The 21018-nt window shown below is 33.9% G+C and overlaps 1 protein-coding gene across 4 annotated transcripts in view; it reads right to left on the reverse strand.

The window, feature by feature from the left end:
• The window catches only part of LOC127717736 (uncharacterized), a 154804-nt gene that overhangs the window by 16801 nt on the left and 116985 nt on the right, over positions 1-21018 (reverse strand). For all 4 annotated transcript variants that reach the window (XM_052223505.1, XM_052223506.1, XM_052223504.1 and 1 more), the window contains 20 exons: positions 20459-20671; positions 19519-19659; positions 18238-18598; positions 17120-17409; positions 16570-16824; positions 15884-16107; positions 15294-15455; positions 14520-14702; positions 13330-13703; positions 12600-12762; positions 10658-10846; positions 9962-10160; positions 9337-9482; positions 8708-8956; positions 7878-8151; positions 5693-5920; positions 5067-5396; positions 4025-4438; positions 3384-3554; positions 319-2333 (listed from right to left, as the gene is read on the reverse strand). In XM_052223505.1, the coding sequence (XP_052079465.1) occupies positions 319-2333; positions 3384-3554; positions 4025-4438; positions 5067-5396; positions 5693-5920; positions 7878-8151; positions 8708-8956; positions 9337-9482; positions 9962-10160; positions 10658-10846; positions 12600-12762; positions 13330-13703; positions 14520-14702; positions 15294-15455; positions 15884-16107; positions 16570-16824; positions 17120-17409; positions 18238-18598; positions 19519-19659; positions 20459-20671 (6581 nt within the window). The remainder of the gene's footprint in view (positions 1-318; positions 2334-3383; positions 3555-4024; positions 4439-5066; positions 5397-5692; positions 5921-7877; positions 8152-8707; positions 8957-9336; positions 9483-9961; positions 10161-10657; positions 10847-12599; positions 12763-13329; positions 13704-14519; positions 14703-15293; positions 15456-15883; positions 16108-16569; positions 16825-17119; positions 17410-18237; positions 18599-19518; positions 19660-20458; positions 20672-21018) is intronic.

The raw sequence follows: 21018 nt of genomic DNA on the forward strand, positions 1-21018 counted from the left end.
CTAATAAAAAAAAGAAAAAGAAAATTTCGCATATACCCCTCAAACTCATTAATATATATAAAAAAATAATAAAATGAATGGACAGATTGTTAAAAAGATTATATGACAAATATTCACAAGACAAAAATTTGCAATTTATTCAGTTCACATTCATTTGAATTCTTGAAATAATTTATTTTTATTAGATAAACTCATTGTAAATTTTGACAATTTTTTTATGGCTTAAATCCTATACTACTCAAAATTTCTTGTGCAAAAGGGAGCCAACTCATGCCAAAAAAAAAAGTGATGTCATTATTGCAGTTAAGATTGACTAACCTGTTCCATAAGTTTCATTGTATCAAGGATAGCTTGTTCTTCCATCATTCTATCAGCATCATTCTGCATTTCTCTAGCTTCCATCAATTTTCTCTTTTCCTCTTCACTGAGATTCTGATCTTCATCTGCTGTCAAACTTCCTGCCTTCTTTCTTTCTTTCCTTTCTCTTAGTTTCTTCTTCATTTCTTCAACTTGCCTGCTCAGTTCCTTTGAGCGATCATTAGCCAAGTGAATCATTTGTTCTTTCTGTGCTTTGGATAAGTCCATGGCTCTGATTTGCTGTTCCAGTTCTTTGTCAATGTCAGCAGGTTTGACCTTGTCACCTTCATCTGCACTCTTCTTCCTCATTTCAGCCATCATTTCTTCTTGCTGTTTCTGTAAACGTAACAGATCCTTCATCAATTCTTCGTAAGATTGGTTCTGGACGCTAGGAACTGAATCAGCAGGAAGTCCCTGTGCTTGTGCTTCACCAATGTGTTTCCTGTGTAAATCTTTCTTCCCTTGTCTGCGGTGCTCGAGAAGTTTCTGTCTAAGTGTGTCCAACTGTTTCTGTTTATTTTTCTCAAATGATTCATTCAACTTTTGCATATTTGTAGCATAGTCTATCATGACCTTCTCTTGTTCTTGTTCAGTTTTTACCTTTGCTAACTTTCTCTCTAAATCGGCCTTGGCCTCGTCTATAGCTCTCTGTTTATTTTTCTCACAATCATCAAGAGTGTCATTAATTGTATCCAGTTCACTACGTTTTAGGTCATTTTCAAGTTTGGCAGCTTCGTAAGCTTGCTTTTCAAACATTGCTCTCTGTAATTCTGCTTGAGTACCTTGGTTCTTTCCACCGAAAATATTTCCATCTTCTACTGTTGAAGTTTGCCCTGACGTTCCAATCACAGTACCGCCCATACTTGAAGTCACATGTTTAACCTCTTCTTTGTCTTTCTTTTTAGATTTTTTGTTCAAATCTTTTCCATTCTTATCCTTATCTTGATTGTCTCTTCCTCTGTCACCATCTTGACCTTGACCCTGGCCCATATTGGTAATGTTTGTCGTGTTTTGAGAACCAGCAATGTTCTTTCCTGAATTAATCAGGTTCAATAACTCTGACGACAAAGTGAATGGTCCTCCAGATTCTAACATGGCTATCAATTGTTTGAGTAATGGTATTAGTTCAGAGTCTTTTTCACCAGTATTTTCAACATCCCCATAAACACCTGACAACTGACAGTCAAAATCACCAGCCAATAAGGCCTCATGTGTCAACACTAACTTAGCTTCAGTAGCACACAATTCAGATCTTTCTCTAGCATACTCCAGAGCTGAATGTGCCTCATCAAGGCCATGCATTCTGGTGATAATATGATCCTGAAGTTCTGCCTGAAGTCTATTTTTAGCTTGACGATATCGTTTCATGGCAGTGTTTTCTGCATCTGGATTCATGGCTCCATCCAGGTCACCTAATTTGTCCTTGAACTGTTTCTCTTCCTGTTGAAGTTTGGTGTAGAATCGTCTAAGAACATCACACAACTTAACATGGGCAGCTGTATGGCCTTCTTCATGGCTGTGTTCATTTGCATCTCCTTGTGTCAAGACTGCTACAACATCTGGAGGAACAACCATTGAATATTCTTGTTCTGCACCGCCACGTCTCTGGAATTCTCGCTTCTCACTTTCAGACATATTGTGCACTTCAACATCAATATCTTCTAAGAATTTTTGGATTGTCTTAGATGTGACGGAATCCATGTCAAACAATAACTGTTGTGCTGTCTGATGTTCTTTGTATGTGACTTCTTTCTCGTGTTGTCTTTGACGTCTCCAGTATGTACGACGAGCAACTAACTCTTCTTCTAACATAGCGAGGGCACCTGGTGGTGGTTTTTTCTTCCTAGCTCCACCTGTTGACAGTGTTACTGGTATTGCAAGACCATTATCTGGGTTGCTGCGGACACTGATGACAGGGGACATCACTCCAGTTACTGGGTCTACTGCTTTCTTTCCAATTGAAATTGGCACTAGGCCTGTGAAATAGAGATTAAAAAGAAAATCAGCAAAAGTGCAAAGAATATTTGCCAGTTATCTGAATGATGTCCTTACATATACAAAAAGATCATTTTTGCATAAAAAGAGTACCATTCTGAAATATACAATTTTATCTAGATGGGACTGCTAAACACACTGATATTCAATTATAATCAATAATCAGAACATCACTTGCAAAACTAATGAAAGATATGCCACCAACATCATTTACCCAGTCTGACAAAAACATTTAGGTATAACAAAAGTAACCACTGATGAAGTTCTTAACTTAAATAAGAGCCAATGTCGTTTACCAAAGTTCAAATCTCATAAGTTCATTTATTTAAGGAGATATAAATCAAGATAAAATAAATGGGGAATGTGTCCATGGGACACAGATGATGCCCCCGCTTGCATATCTAAAAAAGTTATAAAGGGTATAACTGAAGAACGGTATATGTGACGCCACCCATTTTCAAACTTGATCTGTATTCTGTGGTAATAAGCATTGTGTATAAGTTTCATAACATTTAGTTGAGGCGAACTAAAGTTAAAGAACGGAAACGAAAAAATTCAGCAATTTTTATGTTTATAAAGGGGCATAACTCAAGAACCTTGTAAGTGACGCCACCCAATTTCAAACTTGATCTGTATTCTGATGTAATAAGCATTGTGTATAAGTTTCATAACATTTGGTTGAGGCAAAGTAAAGTTAGAGAACGGAAACCAGCTTTGGGACGTACGTACGGACGTACAGAAGGACATAAGGCGGGGGCATAAAAACAGCTAACAGGGTAACCGTTTCCTGCTATGCATGTATCACCTGCAATGTGCATCCAAACTCAGTCAATATGTCACAATCAGTCAATATGTCACAATCAGGAATAAGTAACAATCAGTCAATATGTCACAATCAGTCAATATGTCACAATCAGGAATAAGTAACAATCAATAAATTTAAAGACCAGATGACTTTTCTAGTATTTTTTAAATTTCTTAGTGCACTTATGATTTTCAGAAATAATCCATATAAAATAATAACGAGTTACCTCCTCCTTCAGGATCCTCCATTGTGCCACCTAGTGGTACAGTATTTCCCGTCTTTTTGTCTGTGGCAGCTCCAAGAATAGGCACTTCCTGTCCACTACCTGCAGGGTCCATCATGGTTGTTCCAACAAGAATGGGTAGTAATTGTCCAGTCTTTGAAAATTCATACATGCCTGAAAAATAATTGGATTTTTATAGTCCCTAGAACTACTTTTGTCAATCATTTGACAAGAAAAACAAATGTGGCTTACTTTCAGCAATAAACTTTTTTAATATAGATAATTTGCTAAATGAAAAAAATTCAAGTAAAATAGTAAATAAGATTTAAAAAAACATTGTTGGTAAAAAACCTAAGTAACTTCTGTATTGAAATTTGCAATTCACATATGGACCACACAAGTCCTTTTGCTTTTTGTTATGTTCATAAATCAGGTTTTTTGTTTTCTTGTTTGAATTGTTTTACAATTGTCATTCCTGGGCTTCAGAGCTGACTATATGGTATGGGTTTTGCTCAAAGTTGAAGGCAGTAGGGTGATCTTTTAAATGACAATCACGTCATTTGGACTCTGTTGAAAAGTTGACTCATTGGTAATCATACCACACCTCCTTATTTTTATCATCAAACAATTCTAACAAATCTAACCTGGACAGCCTCCTGTGACAGCCAGTACTGAGGCTCTCTCAAGTCTTCTCTCAGTATCATGTTGATTTCTTAGTAGATGTGACTTCATACGAGCTCTAGCCTTCTCCAGCTCGGCTATGGCAGCCATCATGTTACTCTCTTCCAGTCTGACATTGATATTTGTACCAGTCTGGTTAAATACAGCCTTGGTGTAATGATCCATGACATCGTTAACTCTGGCTTCACATGCCAAAACACTGGAATCTAACAGAGCCTGGAACCCTCCAGATGATGGCAGGACAGTTGTATCTTGTAAGATTCCACTGTGGACACGAACGACCTTACCACTGAGTGGTTCAACATAGAGGTCACCAGGAATTATGGGTATTGGTCTTCTGTCACCTTGTTTGACTCCTCCTACTGGAACGACATCACCTGAACAGAGAAATAATTTTTTTTATTTATTTGACGGTAAAGTGGTCTAGATGCTGTTTTTAGAAAGCTTCATTTTTTTAATCGGAATGAACTTCTAAATTGTGCCTTATATTGACAGGGATCAATCATTTTATCATTCATATTCAGATCATTTGCTTCATGTGTATCAAAGCAATTGTTAAGAGTTCAGTAAAAGTTCAAAGGCAAAGTTCATATGTAAAAAGGTGAAGTTTACATTCATTACCAATGAGGAGATTTTGCTTCCTTAATTTTTTTGACAAATATCACTGTTTTTCAATTGATAAGAAGGAAGGGAAATAATTTCTTTAATCTATAAATGAATTTATAAGTTGATAGCACTATAGTTGAACAATATAAGCTATAATATAGTCTGATCATAATGTAAACTTGAAATTTGGTACTGTTGATTCAGAAATTCTTGCCTGTATTTATCATTTCGATTGTTGATTATGGAATGAAATGCAAGTTTAATTATTACAATTTTAGAAAATGGTTCATACAATAAATGCCATCAAAACTAAAAATGCCAATTTTTATTTTTGCGATACCTATCCTACAGCAAATTTCACAATAAAAAAAAAGGATTGCAAACATTTCTGTATCTCACCTGAAGATGGGTCCAAGGAGACGGCTAAGATAGGTACTGCTTGTCCTGAGTTTGGATCAACCATTACTGATCCAACTTCTACTGGTGTTGGTAAACCAGTCACAGGATCAACATGTGTACAACCAATTGGTAGAATAGCTCCAGTCTGGGGGTGCATTGTAACAGCCATGATGGGTACATGAATTCCTGTCACTGGATCGGAAATAGGAGCACCAAATTTCATATCACTCTTGTGCTCCATTGGTTTAAGCTTGGTTTTGATTGGTTGACCATCTCTGGTTGGGAACGGCACGAAAGGTATAAATGGTTCATCTGCTCTGGCTGCTTCACCTGTTGAAATCAAAATGATTTTTAAAACATATTCAATGTAGCAAATTTAACGCTTGTGAAGTTGAGAAATATTGATATATTTTTCATTTATTGGGTTTAAGTAAACTTGTACAGACATAAATATGTTCATATATTGTAAAAAAATATTAAATATATGAGTGATATCCCAATCTTTATTTAGTCTGACACTAAAGTGAAGATAGAATGATCAAAAACAGTTTATCCCTTGCAACTACAATGCATATCGCTTCAAGGCCCCCAAAAAAGACTTTAATGCTATGGGAAGTAACTCTTACCTGTTGCTGAGTCTACAACAAAAACAAGGCGAGAAGTGACAGGGTCGTATGCTACATTTCCTTGAATTGGTAAAACATGACCTGTCTGTGGATGAACAAAATGATTTGGTGGAACATCTATTAAACTGCCGTCTGCTAACACTATTTTAGTTCCTGGTTTTGGTCTGATTAACCCTGTGTTGTTGTCTATGGCAACAAGATCAGTAGCCTTGACACTCATATCAGGTCCTATAAATAGACATAAGATACAATGTATTCCACGATCATACTATCATAGGTTTTTTTCTGCCTCTCCAAAATCAAAGTGCATTATTAAGATACAAAATATCAGTGGCGTAGCTTGCCTTCTGTTATAACCGAGGCAGGGAGTCGGTGGGGCACAGCACCCAGAAGCTGTTGAAGTTTTGCAATTTGAAAAAAAAGAATCTATTAAAAATAAAAGCAGTAACAGTTGTTTTATTTTACTTCATCATAATAATGTTAATATGCCTTACACTAAGTTATACTACAGATTTTTGAATTGATTACTGGTACCTACAACATTTTCAATGTTCGGATGAATACATAAATGTTCTCAATGATATTAACCACTTTTTTAAAATTGAATCCTTCCAGTGAACGTCCCAGATTTTAAATTCTTTACGAATTAAAGGAAATGGGTATGGGGTTTATTTTTAGTGACACAGCAAGTCAACAATACAGCTGAGAATCCTCAAAGAAACCATATCAACTGACTTACAGAATAGTGGACTTAACAACAAGATTCAAAATGTGCGCTTTGCAATCCAGCTATATGCTCTTGATTGGATTTGCTGTAAGCGGGTTTTAATGCCAGAAACATTACCAGACATCACGCTTGCAGCATTTCTTGATTAACTAGGAAATAAACATATGCTACATGTGAAATGCACCACGGCACTTTTATTGATTGTGTTTTGTCCTGATATTTTTTGGATGGTCTTCAAATTCTTATTCGGTTTTGAACTTTTTCCCATTGTGAAAATCACAACCGGTGAAGTACTAACGGAAAAATTTACGTTTTTTCTGAAGTCTTCATAATAAATGAAAACAGTATTTGATTGAAAATTTTATATAGAAACTGATATATATTATTTATGTCGCTGGAATTAATGACTCCTTCAATTATTTAAAATTCCCTGCTAGAGAAAAAACTATAAATTTTAAATAGTGATAACAAGGATTTGTATAGTAAGACACTATACTATACAAATCCTTGGTGAGAATAAAACTTTAGAACAACATAGCAAATTATTTTCTGTGCATGTTGATTAATATTAGTAATTTTTATTTCAATTGGTAGCAAAGTTTAATGAAACTCAATGTACTAGCTGAAGTATTACACGTTGGGGGAAATGTCAACACACAAAGAAATTTCAATTTTAGACGTTACCAATTATATATGAGGGTTGGTATGGGCGTCCTCAAATATTTATTTCTAATTCTTTTTGTGAGTTGGGTAATCATCTATTCTACTGATTTTGCTTGGGGTAGGATTATATAGATGTGCCAGCTTCAATTGTGTCGATTTCTTTGACTTCGACATATTGAGATTACTGAAAACTATCGCAAAGGGATCGGGATTTCCAATTAGAGGAGGAAAATGTTTCCATAAGTCTTGAACTCGCAAAGGGTATGAATCAATAACGGTAAAAAGACGATACAAGTCAGTACTTTAACATTTAGTAGCGAGTCTGCTGCTGTGAAAATTGTTTAAAAGAAAAGTTTTTTTTATTTTTTATTTTTTTTTTACCGAGGCAACTGCCTCGGTTGCCTCAACGTAAGCTACGCCAATGAATATGCCAGAAAAGTTCCATCCAAATCACAGATCACAAATGAACTGTATTGGTGAAAAAAGTAAAAAAGAGGTTAAAACCTAGAATTGAGGAACACTTCATTTTTTTATAAAGTAATTTAAATGGACAAAATATGTTTGAATGATTTTACACTAGTAATTTTGGGGCCCTTTATAGCTTGCTCTTCAGTGTGAGCCAAGGCACTGAGTCGAAGGCTGTACTTTGACCTATAATGGTTTACTTTTCACAAATTGTGACTCAGATCATTGGCACTCATACCACATCTTCTTATATCTACATAATCCTGAAATCAGGTAAATTTTTATCAAACTTTCATTCATCAAATTGTTTATCATTTCCTCTGTACTAACCAAATAGTTGGTCCCTCTTCATTGGTGATGTATTTCCAGCCCTGACGAGACGGCCTCCTGTTCCTTCTCCAGTAATGCCCCATGCTCCAACACGCTGACATTCCGATTTACTCTCGTCCACCATGTTAGATACAAGCATTGTGACACGAGAGTTATTCGATGTGTGAGCTTCTAAGTCGATATCCCCGTCTTTGTTTAGTCCACCTTCCTGTATGTGTTTAACATGCTCCTGTAATGTTCTCACTGCTTCTCTGAGTGAGGCTTGATATTCAACCTGAAATACAACAACATGTTGTTTCTTCTAAATGTAAATTCAGAAATTTTGCAATCTTTTAATTATTGCGAAAATTGCAACATGTTAGGTTTTATAAAACATTTAAAAAAATTTATAACAATATTTTAATGCAGCATTTTCTGAAGTCACAATGATTAATCTTGCATTTGTTTCTGCTGTTCAAATTCAATGCAAACACAAATTTTGGAATTTACATTAACAGACAACCAATTGCAATAGTCACTTAAAATATTTACTTTTAAATTTCATACAAAACTCATTAATGATATTTCCTTTATGAGATTCTTGATGGGGTTTACAGAATAGAGATTAATAAGCAAAAGTGCAGAATGAAGGACAAAAAAAAATAGAGAAAAATAGTCCAAAAAAATAAAGAAAAGATAATAATGGGGTGCTAAAATATAAAGAATAAAAAATAATGGGCAGAATAAATAAAGAATAGGGAAAAATGGTCTATAAAATTAAAGAATGCAGAAAAGAAGAAGCCCATCCAAACCATCTTTTATGAATACATGTAATACAGAATTCAATTTACCTGATGTTTTTCTCTGCATTTTTCATCATCCTCCATTAATTCTTTCTGTCTGATGAGAATTTCTTCAAACTGTCTTCCAACATCCTTCCTCCTTTCAAGTTCATTTTCAAGAGCTCTCAACTTTTCATCATACACTGCAATGTCACCATCTGTAGCCAATACACCAGGTCCTTGCAAATTCATCTTGGCTGCCCAGAGTCCCTTCAGAGACTCATTTTGATTGGCTACTCTTTGATACATGTTTTTGACCTAAAATCATATTGATGTCCAAAGATGAGTATTATTAAATTATTATAAGTAAAAAACGTTATGACTGCCTATCAAATTCTATTAATAAAAATGTGTTTATGTTCAGTGGCAAATATAATTTGCTTATAAAGAAGAGATGATGTTAATGTGATACGAATATGAACCCTGTTTTGTACTTCAGCACATAATGTTAAGATGCTGGTTCATAAAATAACAATCTGCAGGAAGACATGTCACTTCACCCCAGGACAGGTTATTCCAACTCTGAGCCAACCAGACTTTTTTCCAATTATGTTTAATAATTCACTATTTTTAACTTAAATCCTCAAAAAATGACAGCATTGTAAGTTAAATCTTCCTCCTGAAATATAGTTACTAACCTCATCTTTCTGTCTGCCGATCGTCTGTGTGACTTTGTTAGATTGTTTGGACAGTGTATCGTATAGAGTTTTTGTGTTAAATGCTTCTAAGTCGACTTGTCTGTCATAATCCCAGAAATCATCACTCTTCACTTCAATGGCATTGGCTGGAATTGAAATAGTTATAAATTACAAAGACAGGTAACTATTGCTGTATGGGAGACCTCCTTGCTGGCCTGTAAGTATTTGATAAACCAAAAGTTGATGAGAAAAGGATGTGAAAACAAGTTACAAGTACCAAGCTCACAGGAAGCTTGATTCCAGATTTCAGAAAATCCAGCTTTGTAGTCCCAGAGGAAAATCAAATGAAAATTTTTCATTTGCCAAAATGTGTAAGAATGTATAAGTATTCAGTAGACAGGAGGTTGTTGCGTATTGAATCTGATAATTTATACCACTTACATCATGCATATATTACACTTAATACCAAATTTGAGAGGGTGGGTATACAAAGAAATATTGGGTTGGATGTATCTTCATATCTCTATTCATTTTTAAGCCATTTTTCTCTATTTTTTTTGTTCGCCCATTATTCTCTATAATGTAAACCCCAACCAGACCCTTATATAATAATTGCAAGCCTTACCATCCAGTATAGCAAGTCTATTATCATCTGGATTATCTCTACGGAGAGCAGCTGCCTCCATATTCCTGTGGAATTTCCGTGCAGGATGTACGGTGGATCCTTTACTGGAGTAATCATCAAAGTTATATTTCCTGGTTCTGGCTCGGTAGAATGGGAATAAGTATGATGTCTTTGTCCAGCCATATTTACGGAACAATACCTGAATAATAATATTTATCATTTTAAATACTTAACTACTTTTGACTTATCAAAGATATAAAAAATACATTTAAAATACAAGCTTTGTAAAAACTATATATATAAATTCTGAACAATCATCCTACTGCAAAATCTCTAATTTATCTGTTTAAGTGGAACGCTTTGCAAGTTGCTATTTTTAGCAAATTTAATGAATAAACTTGGAAAAGTGCACCCTTCACATAAATATCGTTGATTTGTACTAAGTCCTCAGCAGATATTTCTGTGCATTTTATACAATTGAAATAAGTGAAAATAACCCAAGTGAGACAATTTGAACGTTTAGAGTAACTGGAACAATTTTTGCCTATTTTTTGTACTAGATACATGTATATTTTTTCTACATTCTTGATATAAATTTGTTTGATTATTAAGGCAGGTAAATATCATTCAGTGATTGTGGTTAATTTAACAGTTCCATCTATTTTCACAGATTTTACCCCGATGTTTTATACCTACCAATGCAATCAACATTATAACCATGGCTAACAGAGCAGCTCCTAAAATGATGAAGATGATAGCCCAATCTGGAGCTTGGAGGATGTCTGAAGCAAGCCCAATACCATTCTGTACAAAGTATCTGGATGTTGGTGGGAAGAAGGGTCCATCTTCAGAACAGACTGAGTTCTGGGCCATTACACGAATGTACTGAAAGAAATCACTCAATTAAGTATAATCTTATGACAAACAACTCCCAACATTTTTTTTATTTTTTTCTTAATAATAGTACTGTATATTAGGAAATTTTAATTTATATCTAATTTTTGCTATGTATGGAGTAAGCATTTTACTTCTAAATTTATTCATTCAAAGATTTCACTGTCCATTCAAATGCATTGTACAAAGCAATGAATCATGATTCAGATATGGTGTACAAATTTTTGCACCTCATGTTTGTGGTATACCATCTTTTCCACAAGTTTATTGTTTTCTGTTTGGTATTTAATTAATATTAAGATCCATTTTGTTAGATCTGGTGATCAATTTATTTGGCAATCGCCAATGGCAGTCAGCAGGGTTTAAGAACATCAGTTGTTCGCCCTGTTAGTCAAATGCGTTTTGTTGAAATAGACTTTTTCACTTTTTTTTGGTCTTTTGGAAATTGTTGTTTGTGCTGTATTTAGACCCCTCTACCAAGAAATTTGTTTTGCATGCACACGTATAAAAATTGCGGTTTTTATCCAACGCAATCATAGGTTTGAACGTATTATATATATATATATATATATATATAAAAAGTCTAAATTGAAAACAACGTTCAAACCTATGATTGCGTTGGATAAAAACCGCAATTTTTATACGTGTGCATGCAAAACAAATTTCTTGGTAGAGGGGTCTAAATACAGCACAAACAACATTTTCCAAAAGACCAAAAAAGTGAAAAAGTATATTTTAACAAAACGCATTTGACTAGCAGGTCGAACAACTGATGTTCTTAAACCCTGCTGACTGCCATTGGCGATTGCCAAATAAATAGATCAGCAGATGTAACAAAATGGATCTTATAATAATTTATGAGCAAATAGAAAACAATAAACTTGCGGAAAAGATGGAATACCTCAAACATGAGGTGCAAAAAAAGTGTACACCATATATGGATTTCGACAATTAATGTCTCTTCAGTGATGTTAGGAATCGAAGCGGTATTTGGAAGGCCATATAATTTACCTCAACATATATATATATGAAGATTTATCTGCCCCTTCAAATGGTTAAACCATTAATTTAAACCAACATGAAAATAACCACTCCAGATGATACTGTGGATTCATCTTTTTTGATGGGTACCAACTTTCGTGAATAGACTATTTTATTATAGACCGATGTTTGACTCCGGAGTTTATAATTTTTCGACAGGTTACCTTCTCTTTGGTAGGACATCCTGGTACTCAATCAAGTTAGAGCAACTAGTAAAGAAGTCAAATCAAACTTTCAATCGATACAATTTTGGGGGGAAATTAACTGTTTTATGTTTTATATACACAAACAAAAATCATTGGAAAACAGCAAACTTTCCCCTCAAATTGCACCGATCATATGTTTGATTTTACTTCTTTTAGCTGCTCTCACTTGACCCAATATCAGGATGTTCTACCACAGAGAAGGTAACATGTCGAAAAATATATAATCCGGAGTCAAAAGTCGGTAATATAAAAATAGTCTATCGAAGAAGCATGGTATTTTATTGGACATCTGATATTTATTATATCTGGTTTTGCCCAAGTCTGCATACAAGGTTATATAAATTTTATACTTTGTTAAACATTTTAAATTGGGGGCTTACCATTACCCACAAAATCCAGGAAAATTGACACCACACATATATTCCATTTTCAATATTTTTTTGCAGCATGAATTTTGTTTATTGCAAAAACACAGATATAATATATTTATTGCTTACCATTTTCTTGTTGACATCAGAGCTGACATAGAAGACATAGACGCCAGGGTCATTGAACTGGTAGAAGAACAGAGTGGCTGATGAGGTAGACTGAACCATACTCTCTACTAACAGTCTAAATCCACCATAATCAAAATTACCATTCGTGTTAAACAGGTTGTTTCTGAAAATATAATTGAACTGTTAGCTATTGCTCACTAATGATACCCCTGCTATAGGAATTGGAAAACAAGAAGTTGATAAGCGATGAATGTGAAACACATAGCACAGTATAGAATGCATTTATACAAAATTTCAGCAAGCTCTGATTTGGCAGATCCTGAGAACAATGCAATGAAAATGTCATACATGGCCATTATGTGTAAGATTATATAATTATTTGGTTTAATTGATGAGCAATGAATATGAAAAAAACATCACACAGTATAGCATGATCACAGGAAGTATGCAACCAAATTTCAGGAAGCTCTTATTTTTTTTTAACATTTTTATTTCCCTGTGTCTTTTGATGAAAATCTATAATGTGCTGTTGGGTTGCTGTCACTTTGATGTACACCCAGCATATCTTTTATTCATATAATTGCAAGATTAAAAACTATATCTCTTTCATTCACAAACGCCAAAACCTCTTTTTACAATCATCTTCATTCTTGTCAAAAAATCAACAAATCAGATTTCAAGCTTAGACCCATTTCCCAGACCCCAGTGAAGCAGAAGATATAGTACTTACATGTCATAAATTGGATAATATGAGTTACTAACTGACCATGCCATTATTTCCCCATACAGCAAACATGTGACGGGGTTGGCTATTCCGGTAAATGTAGAATTTGCCAGAGAAGATGTAGCTAGCAGACGACGTCTTCCGGTATATTGGTTACTATCAACTGAAGCATTGTAGGTAATGGACGAGTCTTTGACGTTTGATGTGAAAAGGGAGACAACATCATCAGTTGTGGGATTATACACGCCCAAAAATCCTGATGGACCAGATTCAACTAGATGAATTGTGTTTTCTGAACCATCTAACAAGCTACACTGATCCTCTGTAATGGCCTCTCGGGAATTAATGGATGACAGCATGTTGTCTGATGTTATTTCATGCTGAAAAATCAAGCAAAGTTTCAACAGACATGAACCTGTGGCTCTTTAAACAAAAATTGTTACAACAATAATTGATTGTAAGTTATACTGAAATGTTTGTGACTTGCAATATTTTTTTTGTAAAATTTTTTGTCAAATGATTCGCTAGTCATCAATATTCAATAATCTATTATCTTAAGGATGTACTTAGGTGAAATTAAAAAAAAATTTGAATTTAAAATTGATACTATAAGTCAGAAGAGCGTTTATAGATAAGGAACAAAATAAGCTAAAAATATTGATAGGTTATGGAACTCCTTTTTCGAGATATTTAATTTTTGAAAAATGGCTGGAAAAGGCTGACTCTGACTTATACCTTATATTTGCATTGGTTTTATTTGGGTCTCAAATTGAAAGAAAAGAAATCTAGAATCTGCTAAAATTTTGGTAAATGACTTTTTATGAGCTATTGAAGCCTTATATGAAAAGAAAAATGGGTGTTATGGGGAAAATAATTTTACCCTGTATCGTAGGAAAAAAACAAAGGTGTCTGAACATTTGACAAAAATTCCTAAACCTCACCTAAGTACATCCTTAAGACTTATCAAAATAATTATGTTTAAATGTCGATCTAAAATTATCTTGATCTTTTGCATAAGAATTCAAAATATACTGTCTAAGCTGTTAAGATAGTAATGAAATTAATGGTCATATCAACGGTTTTTGCAAATATAAGTCAGAAAAAAATTCTCATCTATATGCCTGATCATCCTTCAGTGTTAAAATAAAAGTTTAATTATGTTTTGAAAATTAAAACCATAATGTTATAAAACGTACAGAAATGGTATCATTTTCATTTCGTATCACAACGTGTACTTCTAAAGGAGGTTCGGCACAGACAAGACCAATTCTATCACGCTGAGCTATTCGGCATTCCAGGTTACAAATATCCTCCAAGTAATCTGACTGACATAGACACACTCCAATGTATCGATCATATCCAACATAAGTGTCACACACCTGTATAATGAAAATGTGATAATATCTATAAAGAAAGAGGATAAGCAATTAAAACATTGATGATTTAAGAATAAGGAGAATATGCAATTAAAATATCTAATGGTCATTTCAGTCTGGAAGCTCTACAAACACACTGCAAAAAAAATTGGACATTTTAGGTTTGAATTCAATAAACAAAACGTATTATTTCAAAACAAATACATTTGAAAAGATCATAAAAGCAATGTTTACTCTTTGGTTTATCTTGTACCTGCTCTATTAAAGACTAAAGACAGGCCTTAACAAGGATCAAGAAGGGAATTATCGATTCCCCTTTCATGTATTCATCAAACTACAACAGGAATCTATGAATTTCTCATTTGCATTTTAGAGAAACCAAGTACAAATCTAGTTATTAAAGAGTATATGTTACAATAATGGTATGAAACTGAAAGCAATAATTTGTCAATTCTGACTACTGGTAAATAAGCAGTGGAGGAAAAATAATTATGAATGACATTTGACCATTGAATTGTGAATTTTATATGACATTAACCCATGGACACTAAAGCCCAGTGAGTAAATTTTAAATTCATTCAAGCTGATTCTTACATAATTACTGCAATAGTCCTCCCATTCTCCATCAGTTAGACACTCGCCATTCTGTGCTCTTGTTGTTCCTGACAAACAAAGGTCATATACTTTCTTTGTACAATCTATAATATCTGTATTCTCAATGAATCCTGCACCACATGGACAAGTTCTATCACTCTCCTGTAATAATAAAATCAAAGTAATGAAAGAACCTTTGGAATACATTGTTCACAACTGAACATGATTTATAATATCAATTTATTTTACATTATAAATTTGGCAAAACATGGAAAGTTCCATTATTCTCATGACAATTCTATCTCTATTTTAAAACAAAATACTGAATTATACAGCAACAATGAGTAATTTCATATATATGTAATTCTAAATTTCTGTAAATTCAGAAATTATTGGGAAAATCGCTATGGGAAGTTTTCAATAGCATTATTTGTATACAGCATTTCCAATAATAAATCTAATATTTGTGACACAATAATAAATGCAAGCAATAATTTCTAAATTTACAGCATTCGAAACAAGTATCTATAAACATTGGAAAAACATTATAATCCTGAGAGTAATATTTTTGGTTTATTTGGATAAATTACCTGGAAATCTCTTCCAGATCCTGTACATTGACAAGTTGTTTGTCCTCTCTCAGGTTGTAAGGCCTGACCTCCACAGAAATAACACCCTTCTTGTGCCTCCCATTTATTGAAATGGTTGACAGGGCAAAGTTCACAGTCATTTATACTCTTTCCTTGACTGTATGCATTGTAACGTCCTGCGGGGCACGGTGTGGGAGAAGAACTATTCTGTGGACAGTAATATCCTGTAAACAAGAACAAGATTTTAGAGTTAGTACCATTACAATAATAACACGAATTAGAAACTCTTGAAATACATAATTTTTTTTCATTTTGAGTATAAATATTATTAGTAAGGTTATCCATTGTCTGACAAACAATAGCTTATTTTTTTCTGAGAATGGTATTCTTGAAAACTGTCTTTTAATACTCTTATAGAATTGACTCTGTGAGATTTTGTCTAAAGTCTGTTGGAAAAAGTAGGTTTTTTTTTTTTGCAATTTGGGAAATTTTTATTGTACATTTCTTACATATTTGATTTTGTGATTTTGCCAAAGTCTGCCAACACCCTATAGAAAACTTGTACTTTGCTGAACACATAAATTCCTATTTCACCCTTTACCTAGGAAATCATAGAAAATTGGTATCCCTAGAATAATAATAAATCCAAATTATAAAAACTAATATATAAATATATTTTAACGTACCTGCTGGACATAAGTAAGAATTTGTAGCATTCGGTCCAAAGATTTCTGCTATAGAACTGGCATTTGCCACAGGTTGATCAGTTGTTGCCATTGCCAGACATACCACTCCCGCTCTACAAGCTTCACATACTGCTCTGCTTGTGTGTGCTCCAAATGTTCCTGGTTTGCATGGTTCACATGTGTCCTCAAAAGTGGCTCTGGGAGATCCATCATATTCCTTGTAACCAAGTGGACACATAACAGGTTCAATGGCACCTTAAAAAAAAATGATCATGTGGCATTACAGTTTATTAATTCTCATTTGAGTATTTTCAAGAAACTCAGTCAAACAAAAGTCAAAGTAGATAGGGTCTACAAATAGATGTACAGGTGTTTCAGATAGTTATTATTGCACATGAAAATAGTACAAATATTAATTTTCATGCAATTTTTACCCCAAAAACTTCCAATATAGATAAAACTTTAAGTAACTGGCATTCAAATAAGTATCGTTTTTCACTTAAATAAACATTCATGATTCAGGTAAAATATCCTACTGATAAAACCTTACCTGCATCCGAAACATTACAACTGTCCAGTTTTCCACAATAATGTCCTTGTGGGCATGGTATTGGATAAGCTGTTCCATTAGGGCAGTAATACCCTGGTGGACATGGGACCTGGGCCATAGAGAAGTTACAGTAATATCCTGCCGCACAAAGGACTTGGATCTGAGCGCCATCTGGACAATGGTATCCCTCATCACACTGTATTCCAGAGTATGTCATGCTCTCATTTGGACATCTGTTTCCAGCAGGACAAAGATGGCAATCTGATATATTACCAGCTGCTATTGTATCTCTATAAATAGAAAAATAGAATAATTACATTGACTGATTAATTGATTGTTGTTTAAAGCCACTTTCAGCATTACTGACTATATTGTGGCTGTCATTTTTTATTCACAGAGGAAGCCTAAGTGGCCAGAGCTAACCATGGCCTTTCGAAGGAAAAATGACAATCCTAGTAAATTAAGATTGCAGATGAAAGCACCTGGCATGTGCAGGGTTCAAAACTCACAACCTCAGTGTTGACAGGCTAGTGATACAAATAATTAAATGTCTGCTATCAAAATTTTCATATAAATTTAAAAGACTGTGTACTATAGATAGTAATAGTTTGAAATAATTTGAGTTAAGAGTTTCCTTTGATGTCATGTTGGAGAACCATTGGAGAGCTATGTGCAGGAATTCCTTCATAAATCAACCAAATTCAAACTTGTTTCATCTAAACTGACTGCTAAACTTGTTAATTTCTGAATAATTTTGTTTGATTAAATTTTGTAATATTCCTCACTACGATGTACTAATAGCATCTCTTTATATCATAATTGCTTATAACACATGTTTTAATTTTGTAAATCAAAAAAAAATTTAACCACTTTGCCTTCCAACATGGCTGTCAAGGAAAATAACATAAAAATCAATATCAATTGGATCAATTTTAAACTGGGCATAAAATAAATAATAGCAATCAAAGATGTGTTATACAATTTGAAAACAAAATTCTTTTCCAAAATGACATAATTTATTCATATTTTTCAAGTTCCATGGCAAAAAAAGGAGATATAAACAGAAACTTTCTATTCTAGTCTTCTTGCACAGTTACTCTACGGAGAGAGCAATTTACCTGTAGGTACCAGCTGGGCAAGGCAATATATCCAAAGAACCATTTGGACAATATGTCCCAACAGGACATGGATATATAGTGTAGTCTGCTATTCCTGTTTCATTACATCTATATCCAGCTGGACAAAGTTTACACCAGGCAATGTCGTCTGCTTCTTGAAGGTCATTGTATGTCTCTACAGGACATGGAATAGGATCTGGAAATCCGAAGGGGCAGTAATACCCACTGTAACAAGGTTCTGACAATGTGGAATTGTGTGCACACACTCTACCTCCTGGACATTCATTACAATCAGCAGAACTGTTGGCGCCCTCTATGGCGATGAATTTTCCAGCTGGACAAGTCAGCTTATCTGGTGTTCCTTTAAATAAATTACAATTCAACAGTTTTTAATGATTGTTTCAATATAAACAAAGGTCTGGAAGTTGCTTATTTCAGAATGATTAAGTAACTGTAATAATTTAACACTTGTGAATTGATTCAAAGCAAAAATTCAAACCTAATTTCATTTTCAATATTCAATTTTTCGTTGTATTTATAAATAATACATTTAAATCCTATAATATCTATACCACATGTAATATGGATTTGGAGTGGGTTTTGATATGTTAGCGTAATAACTGATAGAAGTTTAGGGCATACAAAATGTTCCCCAACAAGGTAATATCTACCTTCAGGTAGTAATACCCATAGGGAAAGAGGCCACCATCAGGTCAGGGGGGAGTTGTTAGGATAAGTTTGATATGTTAGCTTAATACCCGATAGAAGTTTATAGCATACAAAATGTTCCCCAACAAGGTAATATCTACCTTCAGGTAGTAATACCCATAGGGACAGAGACCACTATCAGGTCAGGGGGGGTTGTTAAGACAGGTTTTGATATGTTAGCTAAATAAAACAAAAGTTTTCAGCTTATGGAATGTTGTCTAACCAATGTTATACGTACCATCAGGCAGTAATACATCTACTGTGGATTCATTTATTTTCGTGGGTACCAATTTTCGTGGATTGAGGAACAATTGTATTTCCGTGGATATTTGAATTCGTGGTTTTACCAAAGTCTGCATACAAACCTATAGAAAATTTGTACTTCGTTGGACATTTGAATTCGTAGTTAATCTGTAACCACGAAATTAACGAAAATTGGTATCCCATGAATAATAATGAATCCACAGTATATGGACAAATGCCACCATTAGGTCAGGGGGGAGTCGTTAGGATAGGTTTTGATATGTTAGCTAAATAAAACAAAATATTATGTCTAACCAATGTAATACCTACCTTCAGGGCAGTAATATCCATATGGACAGAGGCCACCATCAGGGCGGAGGGAGTTGTCAGGGTTGGGTATAGACATATTAGCCAGACAGAAGTATCCTGCAGCACAAGGACCTGTGATTTGGCCTCCTGTACAGTATTTTCCTGGAAAAAATATAAAAACATAAATTGTTATACTCAAATAAAAGTGGAATTCTATTCTATGAACATTTGCAGCTACATGGTTGTCATACTTCAAGTATGAATTAGAAAATGTTATTATTGTAAATGCATACAATTTTTCTTTTTAAAAGTCTTCTATATTCATAAGAATCAGACATCATTTGAATTAAAACATCTTATATTCAGTAAAGTATGTGTGAAATTACAATACGTTGTTAATAAGTTTCCATGGGAGATAATCAATTTGTCTTTCGAAAAGTCTTCTTTATTCAAAAGAATAATGTTTTAGGTTATCTCCCATGGAAACTTATTAACGACATATTGTAATTTCACATATATAGAAGACTTTTCGAAAGAAAAATCATATGAAAGCTTAGTTTGGACATTTTTATAGCAATTCAAAATTACTATCACCTTTAGCACGACAATAACAATAAAGTTTCTATACAAACTGTTAGACTGATTTATCATAATAACATTGAAGTGGAATTAAAGTCTCATAGGATTGTAAGTATGCTTTATTTTATCACCTTGCACTTTCACAACTTGACTGTGGTTTTCTACAGCATTGTTTATTCAAATTTCTGACCAGTTGAACAGTTTTGTTTTATAAAACAAATTGCAATATGGTCAGAATTTTGAATAAATTGCAATAGGTGGAGAGTAACACTAACAGTCAAGTCACAGTAATAGTATTTAATGAAGTATTTGTATTCGTACTGATCAGCACAGAAATACTATCCTCCCTCACTCCTCCCCAATATTTGAAAGACCCAATTACCTGCTGGACAATAAGGACAGTCCTCTGCTCTTTCTAATCCTGTTGTGGAGTTGTCTGTGTATTGACCATCTGGACATTGTATGGGGTTGATAGTTCCATTAGGACAGTAGGAGAATGGTGAACACGGCTCGGGATTACTGGAATTTAACATGCAGTAAAAACCACTCGGACAATCAATGCATTCAATGGAACCATAGTTTGGCTGGTACTTTCCTAGAAAAAAATATATAAATGTTTACAAACATTTCAGGTCATATTCACATTAATACCTGAAGCCTCTCTAACACACAAGAAGAAGCTGCACAGGTTGTCGTACTGAGCATATCCCATATATAAATGAAAGTATTAGAAAACAGGTAGTAGGTGTCTGACAGATCAGGAAAAGGACTCTCATGTTACAATTCATTACTTTCAAATTGCTGGCAAGATTAAAAGTCATTAAGATTCAGCTGTACTGGAGAAATAAGTGATGAAAACATTTATATAATATAAATATGGAGATATGATATGATTACTAACAAGACAACTATCATAAAGACCAAGTTCATTTAACGTTTTGG

Source organism: Mytilus californianus, unplaced genomic scaffold (assembly GCF_021869535.1).
Source record: "Mytilus californianus isolate M0D057914Y unplaced genomic scaffold, xbMytCali1.0.p SCAF_10, whole genome shotgun sequence".
Classification (NCBI taxonomy): Eukaryota; Metazoa; Mollusca; class Bivalvia; order Mytilida; family Mytilidae; genus Mytilus; species Mytilus californianus.